This window comes from Aulonocara stuartgranti (genome assembly GCF_965226115.1).
Source record: "Aulonocara stuartgranti genome assembly, chromosome: 9".
In the NCBI taxonomy this organism is placed as follows: Eukaryota; Metazoa; Chordata; class Actinopteri; order Cichliformes; family Cichlidae; genus Aulonocara; species Aulonocara stuartgranti.
The window spans coordinates 21,528,298-21,547,966 of NC_138960.1; the positions used below are offsets into that span (position 1 = coordinate 21,528,298).

The 19,669-nt window shown below is 41.4% G+C and overlaps 1 protein-coding gene across 2 annotated transcripts in view; it reads left to right on the forward strand.

Annotated features, from left to right (window-relative positions):
- Window positions 1-9,439, forward strand: part of fam49bb (family with sequence similarity 49 member Bb) — a 42,808-nt gene extending 33,369 nt beyond the window's left edge. For both annotated transcript variants that reach the window (XM_082546897.1, XM_082546896.1), the window contains 7 exons: window positions 481-620; window positions 2,036-2,113; window positions 5,744-5,860; window positions 5,968-6,047; window positions 6,128-6,254; window positions 6,332-6,402; window positions 8,634-9,439. In XM_082546897.1, the coding sequence (XP_082403023.1) occupies window positions 481-620; window positions 2,036-2,113; window positions 5,744-5,860; window positions 5,968-6,047; window positions 6,128-6,254; window positions 6,332-6,402; window positions 8,634-8,697 (677 nt within the window). In that variant the 3' untranslated portion in view covers window positions 8,698-9,439. The remainder of the gene's footprint in view (window positions 1-480; window positions 621-2,035; window positions 2,114-5,743; window positions 5,861-5,967; window positions 6,048-6,127; window positions 6,255-6,331; window positions 6,403-8,633) is intronic.
- The last annotated feature ends 10,230 nt before the right edge of the window (window positions 9,440-19,669 follow it).

A 19,669-nucleotide genomic window follows, 5' to 3' on the forward strand; every position in this document is an offset into this window, starting at 1 on the left:
TATTTTTTTTAAATGTTAAGCACATTGAGTTTACATGCAATTAAATGTATCTTGCCAATAAAATTACTGTGGCATCCTCTTTTTACTTTAGTGTAACTGAGCTATTAACCATTACTATACAGTGAATATAACTATTAGCTGCAGCTGCATGTTTTCCTCCATTGTTCTTGCCCTGCTCTCCTTTTCAAACCTGAATATTGATCACTCTGCCATGCTACATGCAGCACTTCTTCTTTCCCCTGACCTTTGCATTTTTGCATATAGTGCTGCCTGAGCTGTTAACCTGGCGCTTGAATGGCAAAAACCTGAATGTAAAGCTACTCAGTGGCTCTGACTGATGACCTGGAAGACTACACACATCAGCTAAACTGTCTCTGTTCAAGGCTTTTGTCAGGCTCTTCATTAAACGAGTAAAAGCCCAATCGAGGTCCTCTGACAGCGATGCAGGTTCACCACAGATGTCTGTCTTTTTTTTAACAGAGGCAGCGTTGCACAGCCTCCTGGGTGCTCTGACCAGCGAGACTTACAGCGACCCGACTCAACACCTGGAGCGGGAGCAGGCGCTGGCCAAGCAGTTCGCAGAGATCCTCCACTTCACGCTGCGCTTCGACGAGCTTAAAGTATGGCTCTTTATTTCTTTAAGTGTCAAATTTTAGCTGCTTCTGTAGGCTTTGCTCTCAATCGTCCAACAAGCTACTGATGCCCCTGGATTGATTTTTTTTTTTTTTTCTTAGCTCTGTGCAGTTTTAAGCTGCCGCCAGTGAGCGCATGATTAGCATTTAATTAGAGCCCTGATACTGCTCTGCTGTTTATGATACTGTGGATGTCAGTGAAATGGCCAATAAGGGTTATTGCAAGGGGAAAAAGGTCTGCAAATTGTTGTTGCCCGAGCCAAGTTTTTCACAGCGTGGCAGGTTTTATATAAACGACAGGCAGAGGGAACTTTAAAAGTCTGATCTGGTTTGAATTCGGACACAAACTGCTGAAACGAAGCCGCGATTGAAGCATGTTTGTCGCTCAAATGCCCATTGTCAGAAACATAATTGTGTGAGCACTCATCTTGTAAGACACTGGGCCCACATCCCTGCTCCTTTGACACAAAAACGTAAAAAAAAAAAAAAAAAGGCTCCCCGACTCCCTGAGGCGGTTTGCAGCGACGTCCCAATTAGTGCCCACTACCCAGGCTGGCAGGATGAAAAACATGAAGGTAGGGGGTGCAAGGTGGCATGCCAGGCCCATTCATCAATCTTTCACACCCATGCACGGGCTTCTGACCTAGTTAAAGTGTCTGAGTGCTGTGCAGCCCCTCCCTGGCGAAGAAGCCTGTCTCTCCTGGTGGACGCGGTGGACGCAGACTGAGTACCAGTCTATTGTAGCAGGATTAGCATGCTGTCAGCGCAGCTTTGACTGTGACAAGCTCGTGCAGGAATGAGGATAATTAGCCACATGACGAGCACTCGCTTGTGGTGACTTTTGAAAAGAAGCTCTCTGGTTGGCCAGCTTCCCTTTAAAAAAAAAAAAAAAAGTGGTCAGTTTGGCTCCACACTGAAAACCAGATGATTCATATATTGTAGGGAGTCATGTCAAAGGAGCTAATGGAGCCTTGTGGCTTTTATCTGAGGCTTTGAGGGTGCATAACGTCAGAGAATAAGCCTGCGTATATCCTGTGCTCACTCTAACCTCGCCTCTCCTTAATGAGACCCACAGCCAAAGCTCACGGCAGCAGGAAAAAAACCAAATATTTGCTGACAGGGCGAGCAGGGATGTGGACGTAAAAGGGGGCAGAATGAGTGTCAGACATTCAAATCCAGTTCAGCACATAAAATAGTAATTGTATCAGTGCTCTTTTTATGTCATTTCCCCCCCAAAGCTACATTTCTGCCTTGTTGGCTAAAGCTTTCTGTCATGACAATGGTGTGTTTGATCCAGAGCTGAATGTCCGGCTGCAGGCTGTCTCTCTCCCCTCTCTCTGTATTAGATTGCCTCCAAGCTTACATATATCTGTATATATAATATTTATATTTCTGTTTTGCAGATGACAAATCCAGCCATTCAGAATGACTTCAGTTACTATAGGAGAACACTGAGTCGAATGCGGATCAACAATGTACCGGTGAGCATGTTGCGCCCATCTCTGACATACAATTTCTCCTTTATCTTTTTTAGCATCTGTTAGCTCTTTGTTTTGGTTTAACAGCCCATTTATCTGCTATTAGAGCGTAGCAGATGGTGTTATTTTTGAGTAAAATTTTATTTAATTTTTGTCATAATTTAGTCTGTAATAATCTTATAATTCTTTTAGTTTTAGTCGACTAAAAATCGAAAGATTATAGCAGACTAAACTTGATTCAGTTGACTTAAATATAAAGTGTGAAAGTTTCTCATGGTTTTACTGGTGAGTGCCTTATTTTCTTTGTGAAATGCATCCATATGTCTCCTCTTCTCTTCCTCTTAGGCGTTGACATTTTGTCGCACTTTTATGAGAAACGGGGAGCATGGCAGATTGTACCCTTTCCCGTGGGCACATAAAATTGTTCATATTTAACCTTACTGTGCAAGGACATTACTTCCGATTGGATCACTTTTAAACTTGTCCCACCTCTCTGCACCACTCGGTTGGTTCTGATTGTGTCTCGCTTCTCCAGAATATTTAGGTTTTTTTAATATTTTTATTCACTGACTAAAGTGTCAGTGCATTTCATCGTCTTCTTTTCCATGAGAAAAAAAGAACGATGAAAACTATGACTAAAATGACTGGTGTGTGATGTTGCAAGAACTTTTTATTTAAATCAAAATATGACCCACAAATTATATTTTCTTTTATTTTACACGGACCACACTGACTTTACTGACTAAACGGTTTTCACTTCAGCTTTTAACTGCTGCAGAAACTCAACACACGTGGTGCTGTGGACATGGTCAGCATCAACTGACCATCAGCGTTGGCCTTACTTGAGAATCGGTGTCGGTTTGAATGTGTGTTATATTTAGAACATTATCACTGCTTTTGCTGCTGACAGATGGCTCTCTCTGATGAAGAAGGGAAGCTGTTTCACTCCACCAGACTCCATTGGCAAAACGAGTATTTTTTCTTTGCAAAACATGGGAATGGTTCATCTATTGCTGGCTTGACCAGATGGTTTGTCTGTGCTGTTGTGCATTTATGGTTATTAAAGCAGTTAGTTTGGGTGTGAATTGAAAAAAGTCACGCTAATTAAACTAACAACTCCCATGTTCTGTCAGGTAAAACTCACTGTTTGTGTCAGTGGTGGTTTCGAAAGGAGTGGTTTGGGTCTTAATGTTCCTGATTTTGGTGTTAACACTTTTATTATGATTCAGAATTATATTTTGAAATACCAAAAGCACCCAAACAGACTAACCGGCTGATGCAGTGGTTAACCAACTGTAAGATTTCTGTTTTTGTCAGCACAAACTGGTGGCTTTGATGACTTCCGTTCCTCATCAGAGGGAGACATCTGTGGCAGCTTATAGCTTATTTGCTATTCTTGCATTGAATCAATGTATGACATAAGTCGCCTTTATGGTTTGCATGTGTAGCTCTGCAGTTTTGCTGCTGAAATACTGGTTGTTGTTATTGTGGTTTCCCTCTTCAAGTTAAGCCATTATCTTCCAGTATCTTTCATAAATGGTGGCAGAGTAAAAAGTTGAAGGAAACAACAGTATTGAATGGACCAGTCACAGTGATACCTTCAGCACAGTTATTTTTCTAGGGAAGTGCACGGCAGCTTCTGGCATAAGTTGTGGTGGAGGGTTTGTTGTTAACGCAGAAGCATAAATCCCGGATAAGCCCCCAAATTACTTTAAATACAGATTAAAGTTAAACTGACAGTAATTTATTTATTTTTAAACTGGCATAATACAAACGGCGTACCAAAAAAAGCTGATGTTGTTTAAAATGTAAATTTAAAAAACAGAATGCAATGATTTACAGATTTTTATGAACCAGATTTTATTTACAATAGAACACAGGAAATATCGAAGCATTGGAAACGACTGTGGCATGAATTTTAGCTCAGCATTTATTGGTTAAATACTTTCTTCTTGGAAAGTGGAGTAGTATTTATACCTGGTATTAAACACGTGTATAATCATTTCTCCTGTAATTTACCTTTTCTTCACTTTGATAATGAAGGCCAATGCCAGTGTCAGTGCTGCGCATTGTGCTTGCTACCTCGCTGTTATGACTGACTGAGACAGCTTAAAGCAGCAGAGCTGCTTTAATGGACTTTGTTTCGCTTGTGCGTTTCCCGGTAAAACGGTCAAAATGTCATGTTTTCTTTCCACCTGTTCATCACTGTGATGAGTGAGGTCCAGGTGCAAATTCAGATCTCTTCATGTAGGTCTATGTGTGCCTCTTACTTACATGCAAGGACTTCCCATGCTGTCCATGTGTAAGGAGACCAGAGAAAGTCAATGTCATTCAGCACTTTGAAGTGAATTAAGATAACCTTGACCGACACATAAAGGGGTGGTAAATGCATTACAGAGTTACCCAGGCAACTGGAGCCTGAAATCTCCAATAGAGTGACCATCAGCTACAAAGAGATGTCCTATGTGGATGCACCTTTAGGCTTTAGTTTACTCTGTGCACTTTTGCACATATGCACCTTGCTGTGTGGACACCCAACTTTGTGAACATAACTCGAGAATGAGGTGATGTACGGTTTTCAAATTGATACCATAGATGTGTTTTTTGTCTTGTCGTCCTCCCTTCAGCCCCAACCGGTCATGGCAGATGGCTGCACCTCCCTGAGCCTGGGTCTGCCAGAGGTTGAGGGAAACGTGGGGTAGTAAAATTGGTCATTTTTAGCTGCATATGAGGAAAAATAAACCAAAACTGCACTCAGTTCAGACCCGCCTGACAGGAGCTTTTATTTCTTAAAGCAGAACATGTCATTAGACAAATGGGCCCAGACAAGTTGTCGTTAGGACCTGTCAACGCTGAAAGACGCTCGGGCCGCCGTCCCTCCTCGCAGCTCCGTCGCACTCGGTTTAGTCAGCGCTCAGACGACTGAATCATTCAGACATCCGAGATGAAACGCAACTGTCCCGGCTCAAACATTCTTTGAGCTCATGTGTCATCATCGTTTGTTAAAAAACCCAAAGTGGTTTGAAAGTTTGGGGCGATTATTCATATTCCGTCAGTGCTCTCATGAAGGCAGGAAGTGTTGTTGTTATTTAAATACGCAGACAAATTTAGAACAGGCTGTTCAAGAGACGCCTTATTCTTTTGTTGTCCGCCAGGTGTTTTCAGCGTCTCATCTGAAACGGCAAAGCGGCAGTCAGCTGGGAAACCGGGGGAGGGAGGAGCAGGAGGGCTGTGTCACAGGGTTTATATCAGTGTTTTCCTGTCGGTGTTTTATTTAACGAAGCAGCTTTTCATCTGCACAAACAGTCTGTTAAAGCTGCTTCGCATCAAATAAACTAATAATACATCCTGATGTTCTCTCGCACCTTTTCATTCAGAGTTTTTTTAAATAAAATTTCACAGCATCGCCACAGTGTAGAGCGCAAAGTGGCTTTAATGTCCCTCCAAGCGTGTCAGCTACACGGCCACCTTCGTGGTCGCTTTCTTTTCTCAGTCTCCTTGTAAAGTAGCTTTAACTGGCAGCTCTTCTAATAACAGAGATAACCACGTTTGAGTTTGATTATTTTAAGATCAGAGGTCCAGAACACTAAACATGCAGTCAGTGGATTCAAGCTTTGTTTTTTTTGTTTGCAGGCAGAAGGTGAGAATGAAGTCAACAATGAATTGGCCAATCGGATATCTCTCTTCTACGCCGATGCCACGCCCATGCTGAAGACGTTAAGTGACGGCACAACGAAGTTTGTTTCTGAGGTGAGACTCAGAAACAAAAATATTGGATACTTTATTTTCTTTTAGTGTGTGTGTGTGTGTGTGTGTGTGTGTGTGTATCCACTCAAGTCATTCCTCCCTCCTTACAGAACAAGAACCTGCCCATCGAGAACACGACGGACTGCTTAAGCACGATGGCGAGCGTGTGCAAAGTCATGCTGGAAACACCGTAAGTGACCTCCTCCGCGTGTTAAATACGCCATTCACGGCTTTGCGTCTTATCCCTCCTCTTCCTCCTCCTGCTGTCAGGGAGTATCGCAGCCGTTTCACAAGCGAGGACACGGTGTCCTTCTGCCTCAGGGTGATGGTCGGGGTGATCATCTTGTACGACTACGTCCATCCCGTAGGAGCGTTCGCCAAGTCGTCCAAAATCGACGTGAGTGTAGACACGTTCACGCCAAACTTCTCACTCGCAGCTTCTTCTACAGCTAACGGTCTCTTTCTGTTCCACAGATGAAAGGCTGCATCAAAGTCCTCAAAGATCAGCCGCCAAACAGCGTAGAAGGCCTTCTCAACGCTCTCAGGTCAGTTCTTGTTCCGATTATTAAAAAAAATAAAAAATAAAAATCCCTGCTGCCCAGCGTGAAATGTGATTGCAGCCCGTGAGCAGGCTTTTAAACTGAACAGGAGCAGGCTGCTCACGCTGTGAGTTGGATGAGTTGGTTCCTGTTCACAAGCAGCAGACAGACCTCATCCCCTTCAGCGCAGTGACTCATCCTCCACGCCGTCCAGCGGGGGATTCGGTCAGCTGTGAGCCTGATCCGGGTTGGGTGTCAAAGCCTCTCCACAAAGGTCGATTACATGTGACACCAGGTCCCCTCGCGCCCTCACAAATTTCACCCACCTCACCTCGCTCTCGCAGCTGCTGACAGCTTTGAGTCGACCTTACATCTGTGTGTTTGTGTGTGTGGGGAGCCCGAGGCGGGCCGGCTCTACCGGGCCACACGAGGTTATTTTCATGCGAAAGCTGACAGATTTTCTCTCAGTGATTGCCACACTGATGTGACGGAGGATGATAGTGTATGTTAGACACATGCAGTGCTGGACAGTAATGAAGTCAAAGTTCAAGCTCACTTTACTGCACTATTTATCTGACATTTACTGGAAGATTTTCTAATTTACCGTTTTGTTTGTATCAAAACAAACAACACAGCCAAGGTAAAAGGAAAGTACAAACTCTTTCATTTCTAAGATGGGCTTAGACGAACAACATCATGGCACATTACACTGTGTCGTTATTTGCAGTCAGTACATCCTTACTGCTTCCTCAGGAATTAAGAGGGCAAGTAGCAGCCAGCTGCTGCTAATCAAATGCAATAGACTAACGATCATCAGCAAGTGTGAGCAGCTCTATAAGAACAGAGGTTTTGACAGTTTGCTGGTCTGAAGCATTCAGATAAGTGCAATGTCAGTCTTAACAGGAGTGGACATCCCAGCTAATTCACTCCAGGATCAGATCAAGCAGCGCTCAGAGAAACTGCAAAAAAACCAGAACTCAGATCTCAGGCTGTATTGACCTCGTTTTAAAACCTGCTAATGACCAGATAACTTTTATGCCCCGATAGTGCAAACCTTAGAATTGACAGAGGGTGTACTTTCATTTTTTGCTATCAATGTATAATAAATAAATACAGTAATACAAACACTGGGGCTCTTTGCCATGTTTCAGCTTCATTAGCAGCCGCATCAAAGCAGGACTGCAGCTTCCTGTTATTTTCATCAATATTTAAACTGCAGATCGGGCCGGTGTGTCAGGTTGTTGCAGGAGTTCTCAAAATCTTGCGGGCAGATTTACATGAAAATTTTACCACCAGCATGGCCCAACTTGGAATTGATCCAGATCTGGATGATTCTTCTTTTTTATTTAATTGTAGCGTTTTTAAAAATATGGCCTCAGAGCAGGTTTCAGTATACGGGGCGCCTGCTCTCCCACGTGAGCTGCAGACACAACACTTTTGGAGTCTTTAAAGGAAGCTGCTGCTGCTGCTGCTGCTCCTGCTGCTGATCATGATGAGAAAAATTAGTAGGAACTGGAGTTAAAGAAAATATCACAAACTGAGGCAAGAATTCAATGAATGCATCATGTGGTGGCTTTGGCGTTGGTACGCAGCCTCGGAGCGCTTCTTTTGATCGATAAGACGTGGAAATGCTTCCTTTTGTTAACAGTGTCGACTCATTCTCACTCAAATTAAGCTTCACATGAAAACACACAGCCTTCAGATTTAAAGAGTGTGAATCTTTTAAAGGTACAAATACTGCAGAAACAATAACTCCTTACTTTGTAATAAGAGTTCCTGGCAGAGCAATAGTTCTTGTTTCTGTGTAGTCTATAAAGTCTATATTAAAAAACTGCTTCAAACTTCATTTTTAGCAGAACAAACCTTGAACATGTTACAACTCGAGAAGCAGAAACCAGAGCATTCACAAGTGTGATTTCCCATCGGACGTTTTGTTTTTAGTAACAGTTTAAATCTTTACATATAATCCAAAGAGGCTTAAGTCGGATCAAAAGGTTAAAGGAGAAGAAAGCTGCCTTCTACTGTTTGGAGGAGATTGACACCAGATCAGGAACCAGTGTGGACGAAAGGAAATGCTTCAGTATTAACATTTACCCCGTTGAAGAGGACGTTTTCAGCTAAACGAGGACTTTCACTTTGAGAGCTCGAGCATATTTTGTTCATAATACTTCAGTATTTTCACTCTTTGTTCTTCTACTGAAGTGCACATTTGCTTTTTCTCTCTCTCTCGCCTGCAGGTACACAACCAAGCATTTAAACGATGAATCAACCAACAAGACTATCAAGAGCATGCTGCAGTAGGACTGAGCTGCTAGGACTGCTGAAGGGAGACGCTGCTCTCTCGAATGTCGCTGCACAGAATGTTGTCTTTTTTTTTTTTCTTCCTTTGTTTGCTTTTTTAAATGGAAAAGAGCTACTGCTCCGCCCTCTTTTATACTGCAAAATGCTACTGCCATTGTAAACGTCTTTTTTGGTGCCAAAAAGATGTCGCTGATATGTAATGTTTTCGATAAAAGCCCATGCCGCTATGGCAGCTAATGAAAGCATTGTGGATGCTCCGGTTTTTATTTTAAACATGTCTTCTTTTTTTTCCCTGTGTAAGGGGACGGGAGTTCTGACTTGAAAATTTAATACAGAGAGATATATAGAGACGTATATATTATTTTTGGTTGATTTGTTATTTAATTCCATCTTCTGCATGATTACGAAACAAAATAGTCTTTTCCTTGTATTTAAAGTAAAACAAAACAAAAGCAATGGTTCCTCTTAATTTGTCTGCTCTTTTGTGCTTTCATAATTAAATGTTTTGTTATTGAAATGGTACTTGTTGAATTGAGATTAAGAGTACTGTTTTTATATTTTTTATAGGTTTTAATTTGTGCATATGTCTTTTTTTTGTTTTTTTTTAGTTGTGTTGTATTTTTTAGTTGAAAACTTTAAACTGTGATACGTTCAAAATCAAATTAAAACTGGGAGTGTGTACTGTACATGCACAGTATGTTGTGGCTGGAGAAATTAAAAGGAGAACTCTTGTTTTCTACGACCTCGACTCGTCAGGTTTGATCTCTTCTCGCCGTCTCCGGGCGGCCGGAGGGGAAGATTGAGAACTCAGTGACACACAGTTTTTTAAACTTAAAACCAAAATAAGCAACTTTAACACTTCAAAGCAGTCCTCTTAATCTAATTGCCAAATTATGTCTGTTCACCTTCATGTGAAGGTCAATAACGCTCTCAGGGTTGATGTTAAGTAATGGTAGTTACAAATAACTGAAACCAGCCGAGCGCAGCAGAATATTAATAAAATGGACTAAGTGAAATCCACCTTCACTACCTGCAGGACTGACTTAACATTAATGCATTGATAATTACAGCGCAGAAAACCCTTTTTTCCTGTATTTTGAATGTAATTTAAGCATGATTTGATTTATTTACTGATGGTGGGTCTTGACAAAGCCCCTCAGTTCAGTCTGACTGAAACAGGACATTTTTGCACCCCTATGCCTGCTTTTAGGAAGGAGGGTGGAGCTTCTGTGCTCGCAGCCCTAGATGACCATATTAGGTATATCCACTCTTGCTGACATCACTCAGAGTCAACAGCAGTGTTGGTCAAGTTACTTGAAAAAAGTAATCAGTAACTAATTACTGATTACTTCCCCAAAAAAGTAATCCTGTTACTTTACTGATTACTTATTTTCAAAAGTAATTAATTACTTAGTTACTTTTTAGAAACACGATTTACAACCTGAAGAGGTGATAAAGCGATAGATCTTTCAGCCCAATTCTACTTTTTCTGCATAATCTATCATACAAAATATAATCAAATGGAAAAGTCTCTTTTTTAACTTGTTTTATCAGTTTTAATCTTTTAACTTTATGCATCAAGCAAAAATTAAATTATATGCAACATTCTCTGACTTGAATAAATTAGTTTAACATTTAAACCTATTTTCTGCACATTCCAGAACATAAAATAAAATATTTTTTGTGTTTACACTCAGTCTTTCAAATAGATGCAAGTAAAACGCAGCAGAAAATAAATAAAGTCAAAGACTCAGTGGTCCTGTTGCTCTATTTTCACCTGTAAAGCAGGAGTGGAGTAGGCGGAGGTTTACCCTGGTGCAGGTGTGCCGCGGTCAGTGGAAGAATCCGCGAGTTTCTCTGTGAGTTTCCCATTATGTTGTTGCGCACTCGGTGCTTGCTCGGAAGTTTAGGGGGTTTTTTCGCTGTAAAAAGAAGTTTTCTTCCCACGCACGATGGACGCTAATGTTTTTGTCACTTTTTATGGAATCAAACTCAAAGTAAGGTCAGTGCTTCCACGCTTTAAACGCTGCACGCTCATACTCTCTCCCACAATCGATATGTGATCCATTGTTGATCTGCACACAGCTGGTGTCACTAATGGCGCACTCGCTTACGTCACTGTCATGAGACATTCTAGCAAAAAATCACGGTTTTAGCAACGCAGTAACGCAGCGTTCCTACGGGAAAGTAACGGTAATCTAATTACCGTTTTTGCAATAGTAATCCCTTACTTTACTCGTTACTTGAAAAAAGTAATCAGATTACGCGTTACTGTAATCTGGTCAACAGTAGAAAAAAAGAGTCTGGTGCCTAAGCACCATTTAATATGAGCATCCTTCATTGTGATACTTTATATTTGTGACACTGTGAGTTCCCATGGAAATCGGCTTTTAACAGTCCCTAAAGTGATGGCTCAAAACAAACTGCAAAAGCACCTGATGATCAACGCTGATGTTGTTGGAGGCTAAGTAGATGAATCACAACCCGGGCTTCCACAGCCAGTCAACACTAAGGATGAATGACGACAGAGCAGGTTAATAAGGATGACAGAAAAAATAATGAGTGAACTGTGGATGTAACAGCTGATTATAGGAACCTGTTGGCAGTTTAATCTGTCAGCAGGTGCAACAGAGCAACCATTTTTGGGCCACCCGATGAACGTGAGTCTCTTATAGTTATGTTGTTGGTCTCCACCACCTGTTGAGGGATGTATTTTTCTCTTTAGCTGCTAAATGTTGCACTGTGTTCACTAGTCAGTCTCTGATTTACAGTACAGGCACAAACTGAGAAGGGCCCCCTCTTTAAGGTTCATTTAATGTGTTAGGCTAACCTGCACATATAGAGGGAGGTGTGGCACTCTCCTCCAACAGCACCAAACCTACACCTGTTTTCTTTTAGGTGCCTGTTTGTTTGTTTCAGCTGATTCAGTTTGGCCTAGAATCTTGTGTTGGGTTTTGCAGGTAATTGTTTTTGCATTATTAAACTGCAGCAGGTTGGAGCATCCCATTTCAAATGGGCTCTGTGAGCTATACATTTGGGGGTTTAATCATTGAACTGACCAATACTCATTACTTCAAACAACTGAACATAAGTACAAATTATTCAGCTTTCAAATCCAAGACTGTACCAACTATCAGGCATGGTGGTGGTAGCATCATGCTCCGGGGCTGTTTTGGTGCGAATGGTAATGCTACATTACACATAGTGGATGGAATAATATAAAAAGGAGGACTACCTCCAAATTCATTAACTTGAAACTTGGACACAGTTGGATGTTCCTGCAGGACAATGATCCCAGACATATAAAAAGTGGTTTGGGATGGATAAAGCAGGCATTATTATGACATTAAGCTCCTGGAAAAACCTTCACAAAGCCCCAAACTCAACACTTTGGAAAATTTGTGGACTATTTGTAAAAATTTGACCAATTCTGTCCAGAAGAGCAGTCACAAATCCAGCCAGAATTATGCCACCAGACTGTTGATCGGTACCAAAAAGGTACAACTTCCTAAGGGACATTTAACGAAATATCAGTGAAGACGTATGTATATATATTTGAGCCTGTGAAATGAAAACCTACAGACCCAATTCTTGTTTTTAAAGTTATTAAACATGTATGCTGTACAACCGATAAATAAATCATTAAAATCCCCAAATTACCATGACATTCGTGCCCAATATGAGTGCACGTAAACTTCACATCTGCACAGAGGGTTAATTACCGAGCACTAGAGATACAAACAGGCCTGCTGTTGTGCACAGTTTCCACCTTCATGCCGAGCTAAACTAAACGGCTGTAGTCTGTAGAGTCATATTTAGTGTACACATAAACAAGCAGTAGAATAATCCTCTCCTCTCTCCTATGCAATATGAAAATAATAGTAACAAGACAAAAAGTACTGTTTTGTTTGTCTGCTAATGAAAAGCATCCATTTCCCCCAGTGACACCTTTGTTAAATGAGCTTTTCATTTGTCCTCTTTTCGCCTTTTACGACCACTCAAAGTCTGCTATACTTAATGGCTCACTAAGAAACATAATTACACGATGTCAGTGACAAGTGGTCATCTCTCTTTATCTAAAACCAAAAAAAAGCTTTTCAGGATCCATTATTCCTTTCCTCCACATTAAAGGTTTTCTCCTGTTCCATCCATGCTCCGGTAAAAAAGAAAGATCCTTTCTAATCATTCTCACTCTCCTAACCTTTTTATTTTTCCTCCTCTTTTCAGTCGTGACACACAGAGAGAGGGAGCAAAAAGAAGGGGGCCACTCTCGTGTGGCCACTGCAGCAAAACTTCTCAGGGTCAAAGGCAGACAGACAGCAGAGCGTGCATGGGTGTGTCCTCTGCAGCATCGCTGCACTAACAGACTGAGGGGAAAAAAGGGAAGGAAACGAGAGGGAGTGAAGGAGGAGATGGGAGGCAAGCGGAGCGGTTTAATCTTGGGTGGGTTTAAAATCCTTGAGGGAGAGTTATAGAAAAGCACGGTGGGGGTGGGGGTGTATAGCTTCTGTTGCATTTTTTAAATGCAGCTCAAACGTGGTTGCAGGGCATGCGACGCGCACAGAATAGCTGCCTTTTTGTCACCGTGACTCCTTCTCAGTGGGGAGCGTTGACCTTGTTTCCCACCCACCGTGACCCTCCATGCAGAAGCTTTCACTGCATCATCGGGGCTGCAGGCGGAGACGGCGGCCCTGCTGTCCAGACGAATGAAGCCTTTCTGAGCTGTATTCAATCTAATATCAAAGTCAACCTTTCCTCTCACCTGAGAATGATCATAACGGAGCAGCGTGGAGGCGTGGAAGCCAAAAAAAGAAGAAAAAGACTGAATTAATGAAGTTTTTAAAGTGTATTAAACCTCCAAATGTTATTACAGATTGATGCTTGAAGCTACAGGATCAGATCATGTGTGAATATCGGCAAATGCTGATTACACCCACAGCATCCCTGCTCTGTCACTAGAGCCACAGACTTAATAAAAGAAGGAAAAAAGGGAAGGACCATGTCTATGGTATCAGATAAGAGCAGCAAGCTTGGGAAAATGACCTTCACGCAGATTAAATCCTGCAAACACAGATATCAGCTAATTAGTGCAACACACAGAATCTCACCCGCTATAACTGGAGTTCCCAGATTCAATCTATATCATCAAATTATGAGAACTTTCTTCTCACCTACCTTTGATCTGCCTGAAAATGTTTTTGTTTGACCATTAAAATGATTGCTTTGAAATCTGAGCTTCTCTTCTACATGCAGCTGATTGGAAACCCCGGGGTCCCAAGGAGAATCAGCAGTGCTGAGAATAGTGGGAGGTGCTTAGGTAACAAAAGGCCACGCATCAGGTGTGGCAGCCCTTTGTCTTACTCGGTGAGGGGTTTGATTCAACACGCTCCTCCATGATATGTATATGCAGTGAATGTGCTGGTGTGTTATAGGACATCCATAAAGTCCTAAATGGTTCTTCTATAGCACTTTATACAACTTGGCTCGTTCACCCAAGCCTTTCTAATATTCACACTCCGATGGATGCATCGTAGAGCAACTTGGAGTTTGGTATCTTGGGATGAAAGCTAGAACAGCCAAGGATCAAACCACTGACCCACCAATTAGTAGATGACCTGTTCTACCTATTGAGCTACACCACTGCCAGATCTTTTAAATAATTTTGTCATTATCTCAAAATTTCCACTTATTAACTCCATATTTCTTTTTTCTTTCTGCTGAAGTTATTTTCTCAGTGTTTTAATTAACAGCCTGAAAAAACTGTAACATGGCAAAGAGCAGCTGGAGACAACTTCTAAATCATTTATAACTGTATTTCATAATAATGCAAAATGAAACGTACGATTTTTAGTCACAAAAATTCCCCATCAGTTGACCTGGAGAAGCTTGATAATTCAGGTTAAGTTTAAAATATATTAAAAGGCATAAAATGTAAAATGGTCTGTATTTGTATAGCGCTTTACTTAGTCTCTATGGACCCCAAAGCACTTTACACTACATTCAGTCATCCACCCGTTCACACACACGCACTGACAGAGGCGAGGCTGCCGGACACTGGCGCCACCGGGCCCTCTGACCACCACCAGTAGGCAACGGGTGAAGTGTCTCGCCCGAGGACACGACGACCGAGACTGTCGGGGCTACAGGAAGAGTTCTCCATGTTTCTTGAAAGAAACATTCAAAACTCTTCTTTGGATGTTTGCTGCATTTTGTTCTGTTCTCTGTCGAGATGATGACACACTGCTTCATTACGTTGAAGTCTGGACTCTGGGGAGGCCAGTGCATAACTGATAGTTTTACATTGTGTGTTTTTCTATCCAGGTGTGCTTTTGCTGCATTGTCAGTGTGTTTGGGATCATGCTAAAAATGAAACCACTGCAAATCCGATGCTTTTCACATGTTATTGCAGGTTTTACTGTACTTTAACAACGCTGGCTAAAATGCCGCTTAAACCATGACGGCACCTCCACCCTGTTTTATAGATGGCTGTAGATTCTCACTGTTGTACCTCTCTCCTGACCTCATTTGAATGTACTGTCAATGATGTAAGACAAGAATGTCAAATTTGGGTTAATCACTCCATAAGACCTGTTTTCACAGAATTTCAGTGCCTTTTCTCCCTGTTTGCTTTCCTCTTTGAACTGAAGAAGCTTCTCAGATGAGCGGTGAAACATCTTCAAGAAACTTAAAGAAGCCTAGTTGCTTTTCTCTCCAAACACAGATTACCATGACCTGGACGACTGAGAACCTGCACAGAAATATTCTTGAATTCACCTTAAAAAAAGGACAAGAAAAAAAGGCGGCTTGTTCAAGACTTTTGCACAGTAGCTTTGTAGCTGTTTATTTTATGTTAGCACTCACCAGCAAATCTCATCCATCTATTTATTACTGGTTTATAGTTGTTGTTTTATGTCATTGTTGTAGCCTGTATTTCATTATTATGTTCATGGGTGATTTTTATTCGCTTGGCTGCAGTCTACAAATGTTTTATTATAGGATTAAACTTTGTAAAGCACTTTGAACTTTTGTTTTGAACAGTGCTAAATTTATTCAATTTGCACACTATTCATACTTGATGAGTTATGTCTGTGTGCACTGATGCTGTGGATGATTTGAGGGAGAGAAGGCACACAAAGGGGGAAAAAAGAGATAATCCCGAAGCTGTTTGAAGGTCAAGTGTTGCCACATTAAATTTTAAAGTATTTGTCAAGCAAATATTATTCACATCACACATATTTCCTGACGGGGATCTTGGCCTCGAATGGTTGGATTGCTGCTCCTTTGTCCTTGAAGTTTATAGCCTTCAAAATGTTTTCTTGATGTGACCGACTGAATTCGTTTGAGTCCTGCTCGTTCAGCAGGAATTCCTCATGATAAAAATCTCCACGCTCGTTCACGACCACGTTGGGATTGTTTCTGTGGCAGTAATTAAGATGTAGCCTGACAGCTTATTCTTCTTAAAATAAAATTTATTATATTTTCTGTGTTTTTTTCCCTGGAAAACAAGAAAGGAAAAATTCAGTGCCAAGAAGTGAATTTTTTTTGTGTGTTCAGTTGCAGACAACAAGAGGCAGACTGCCAGAAATGAAATATGTTGCACTTCTGATCACTGTAGGTGCATTTCTGATCTGTTGTGTTATGCACCTTTCCCCTCTTTGCACCTGCATTTCTGCAAAAATCGTGCACGCATGCTAGGTTAAAAACAGAAAGAATTTTCCCTGGAATTTGAAAAGCCTCACGCGCTGTTTCCATGCAGATTTGTTTAGCTTTTGTTAGAAGATGTTAGTTTACTGATACGGGGCAGTTAGTTTTCCTTTAACGCGAGCAGCTGAAGAATGAATTAAAAGTAAAACAGATACAGTAGAAGAAGTAATGATTTGATCCAAAACTACAAAATAAACAAACTCACAAATTCAGCAGGGGATCAAATCATCATTTCCCCCACTGTATCCCCTCATTTGTGTTTGTTTGGGATGATACTTGCTGGATTTTATCCGTTATGTCTTCTGTCTAAAACACACCAGAAAAACCAGCCAAACACGGGCGGCCTTTCATCCTCAGTGATCCTGTGAGGCTTCCCATAAACGCCCGAGGGTGAAATCTTCCTGTGTCAGGGAACTTTGTGTTATTTACACAGTAGGCCTTGGAAGATGAGCTAACATTTGGCCCCTCGCAGGGGAACATGGAGCTATACAGCGGCGTCCAGAGGAAGTGAATTATGTTGTTGGTCACACCTCACAGAGAACATCTCACCATGCGGTTTAGTGTTTTAGAGAAAAGTGAAAAGGAGATTCGCTTTATTACAAAACACTCGACTTTTTGGCTTCGTGGAGGGCAAAGCCGCCTCCTTTCCTCCTTTCTGCTCAAGTTATAATTATTTTTTTCTGAAGACACGTGTAAGTGATGCTCTACAGTTTGACATTTCCACTCCCGTGTGTCACAGAGAACGGGCACAACTGTCAGTTTGTTTCCGAGTAAAGAGTTTCTTCTTTTATTCCAGTGAAAACCCCAGCAGCCTGAGAGCCGTGCTCTGTCCATAAACCACAAGGCCCTAACACATTGCTCATCTGTCTCTTGGGTGAGACAAGTTCACTTTTCTCAGAAAGACAACGGCTATCCTCTGAGACCACCCTGCCACCCTCACAACCACCCCTTTCACACACAAACACACTCACAGATGCAGAGACCCCCCCGCCCCTGCTCAAAAATCCCACTTCCTCCTGTACGTTGCTTTAATCGGGGGAGTCTTAGTTAATCAGTCGTGTCAAAACATTAACGGCTCATTGAGGATCACGTTTCATGCCAGCCAGACTGAACCAAGGGTGCCGTAATCTCGGTCCGTTGAGCAGATAGGACTATTTGCTTGGGCAAAGCTTCAACGCTTTATCAGGAACTAAGAGTCAGTGAAAGTATTGCTACACTTCAGTAAGAAGGCACAGGCCAAGTTCCTCTTAAACACTCTCAAAGAAAGTGGACGTTTTATACCAAGAAGCCTGTTTTTCAGAGAGGGAAGCATAGTCCACATCTGGAGTAATAATAATAAAAGAAAATGCCCTAAGTCCAACTTTAAGAAGATAAAAACTTTCATTTAGCTTCTTAGTTCAATAACTGAAGAAGGCGTAAATCTTCGATTAATATTAACAATATTTCAAAGCAGAATCGTGAATGTAAAATTTATATTAGTGACAATTACATGTCCAAAAAGAAAAACAAAATTATGAATATTCAATGTGGCAAAAAACATTAACTTTAGTTGAACTTTTTTCAACATTTAATCAACAGAAAATAAAATTTCCATGTTCTTGGGACATGACACAAACTAATCCAAACAAGCCTTCAGTCTAACGTGCAGAAACACATTTACTTGTTATATTTTAAGCTGGAGAGTTCCCTACAATAGCACATAGGATATCAGAATCAGAATACTTTAAGATCCATAAGGATATTATGTATGTGATATGTGTTTGTTTGTCTCCTTACCAAAACTCCCTACTGAGAATCTAAAAAGCTGTGACGTAAGAGCAGAGCACTCGTCTATTTTAGCAAGAAAAGCTTCGGTATCCGGACGGTGTGAGGAATTATTGGGGTTGTAAAGAGGAAACACACCTAATTAACCTAACGGTCTCTTCTTATCAGGAGTGTAGAGAAACTGTCATGATTTGGATTGTGGAGTTGTTGAACATCCAAAATCAATCTTTAATTTGCCTAATTAAAAAAACAAACAAACTTAAAGAGGTCTCCAGAATACTGACGCTTTTTTTTTTGGTAGTCTTTCTAACGCTCTTGTGCCGTTTGGTGTCAGACCTTTTACATGTGAATCATCTATTATCCTGTCAGCACAGATGCCACTTAATTGATGGTTACAGCAGTTTTCTTCATAGACCTCGTCCGTGTTGGCTTAAAGAGCTCGGAAACATAACGTGATGAAACCTAAATGTCCACGTAGCAGCTGATAACCTGATTCTCTTTTTTTCATGCGTGCCACTGATGAGACTTCAGAGGGGGCAGTGACGGTCTGTTAGGCTATCCACTGAACTGAGACCTCTCAACAATTACTGTCTGGCTTCAAAGAGCTCACACATGTACGGCTAACTGCATTAATAATTAGATCTAGTTAAGGATTTCAGTGAGGGAACTTTGTTTTTATACCCTCCCTCCTGTGTGGTAATCCTGTCGTCCAGTTAAATTTTTTTACACGTGCTCACACTTTTTTTACTTCACACATTGGTGTGAAAAGACACCAGAGGAGTGTGAGAGTCTCCCTCAGCGGCTGTCACTTCCTTACTAAGAAACAGAAATGTATAGAAATTATGCAGAGCACGCCAAACCTCGCTGACCTCCAGCAGCAGGCTCCAACCATTCACGCAAGCTGCAAACAGCAGCATGTCAGGTTGCTGCAGCGTGCCACCGAAATTTCACTTAAGTTTCACTTTCCACAGAATTTTACTTTATAAGCTGTTATGTGCAAAGACTTCTACTTATCTTCACTTTTATGTACAAGTCTAAAAAAAGTTATTGAAGTAGTGACGTGGGGGAAGAAGCACTTAAATGTTAATTTCATTGAATTTTTGACATATTTAAGTAATATGACAACATATAGCACATTTAAAGGGGATAGTTAATACATTTTATCTGCTTCGATATTACTGATGAAATTAACAACAATGAGACTACCCCAAACAGGTCTGATTTTACAGCTGGAGGCCGCTCACAAATATGCTTTTATTTCACTAGTTTTGTAGTGTCAGTGTCCCTGCTGGTAGCATGAGGCAATATCTGGACCCTACAGAGGTTGCACAGGTAGTCCAGCTCCTCCAGGGTGGTGCCATTGTTACCCAAGGAAAGAAATCACAGTTTTAAGAGCATGGAGAAGATTGAGGAAACAGGCATTTACTCTGGGAGAGCTGGACGGGGCTGCAAAACGCCCTTAACCCATCAGCACGACCAGTATCTGCTCCTTTGTGCAAGGACA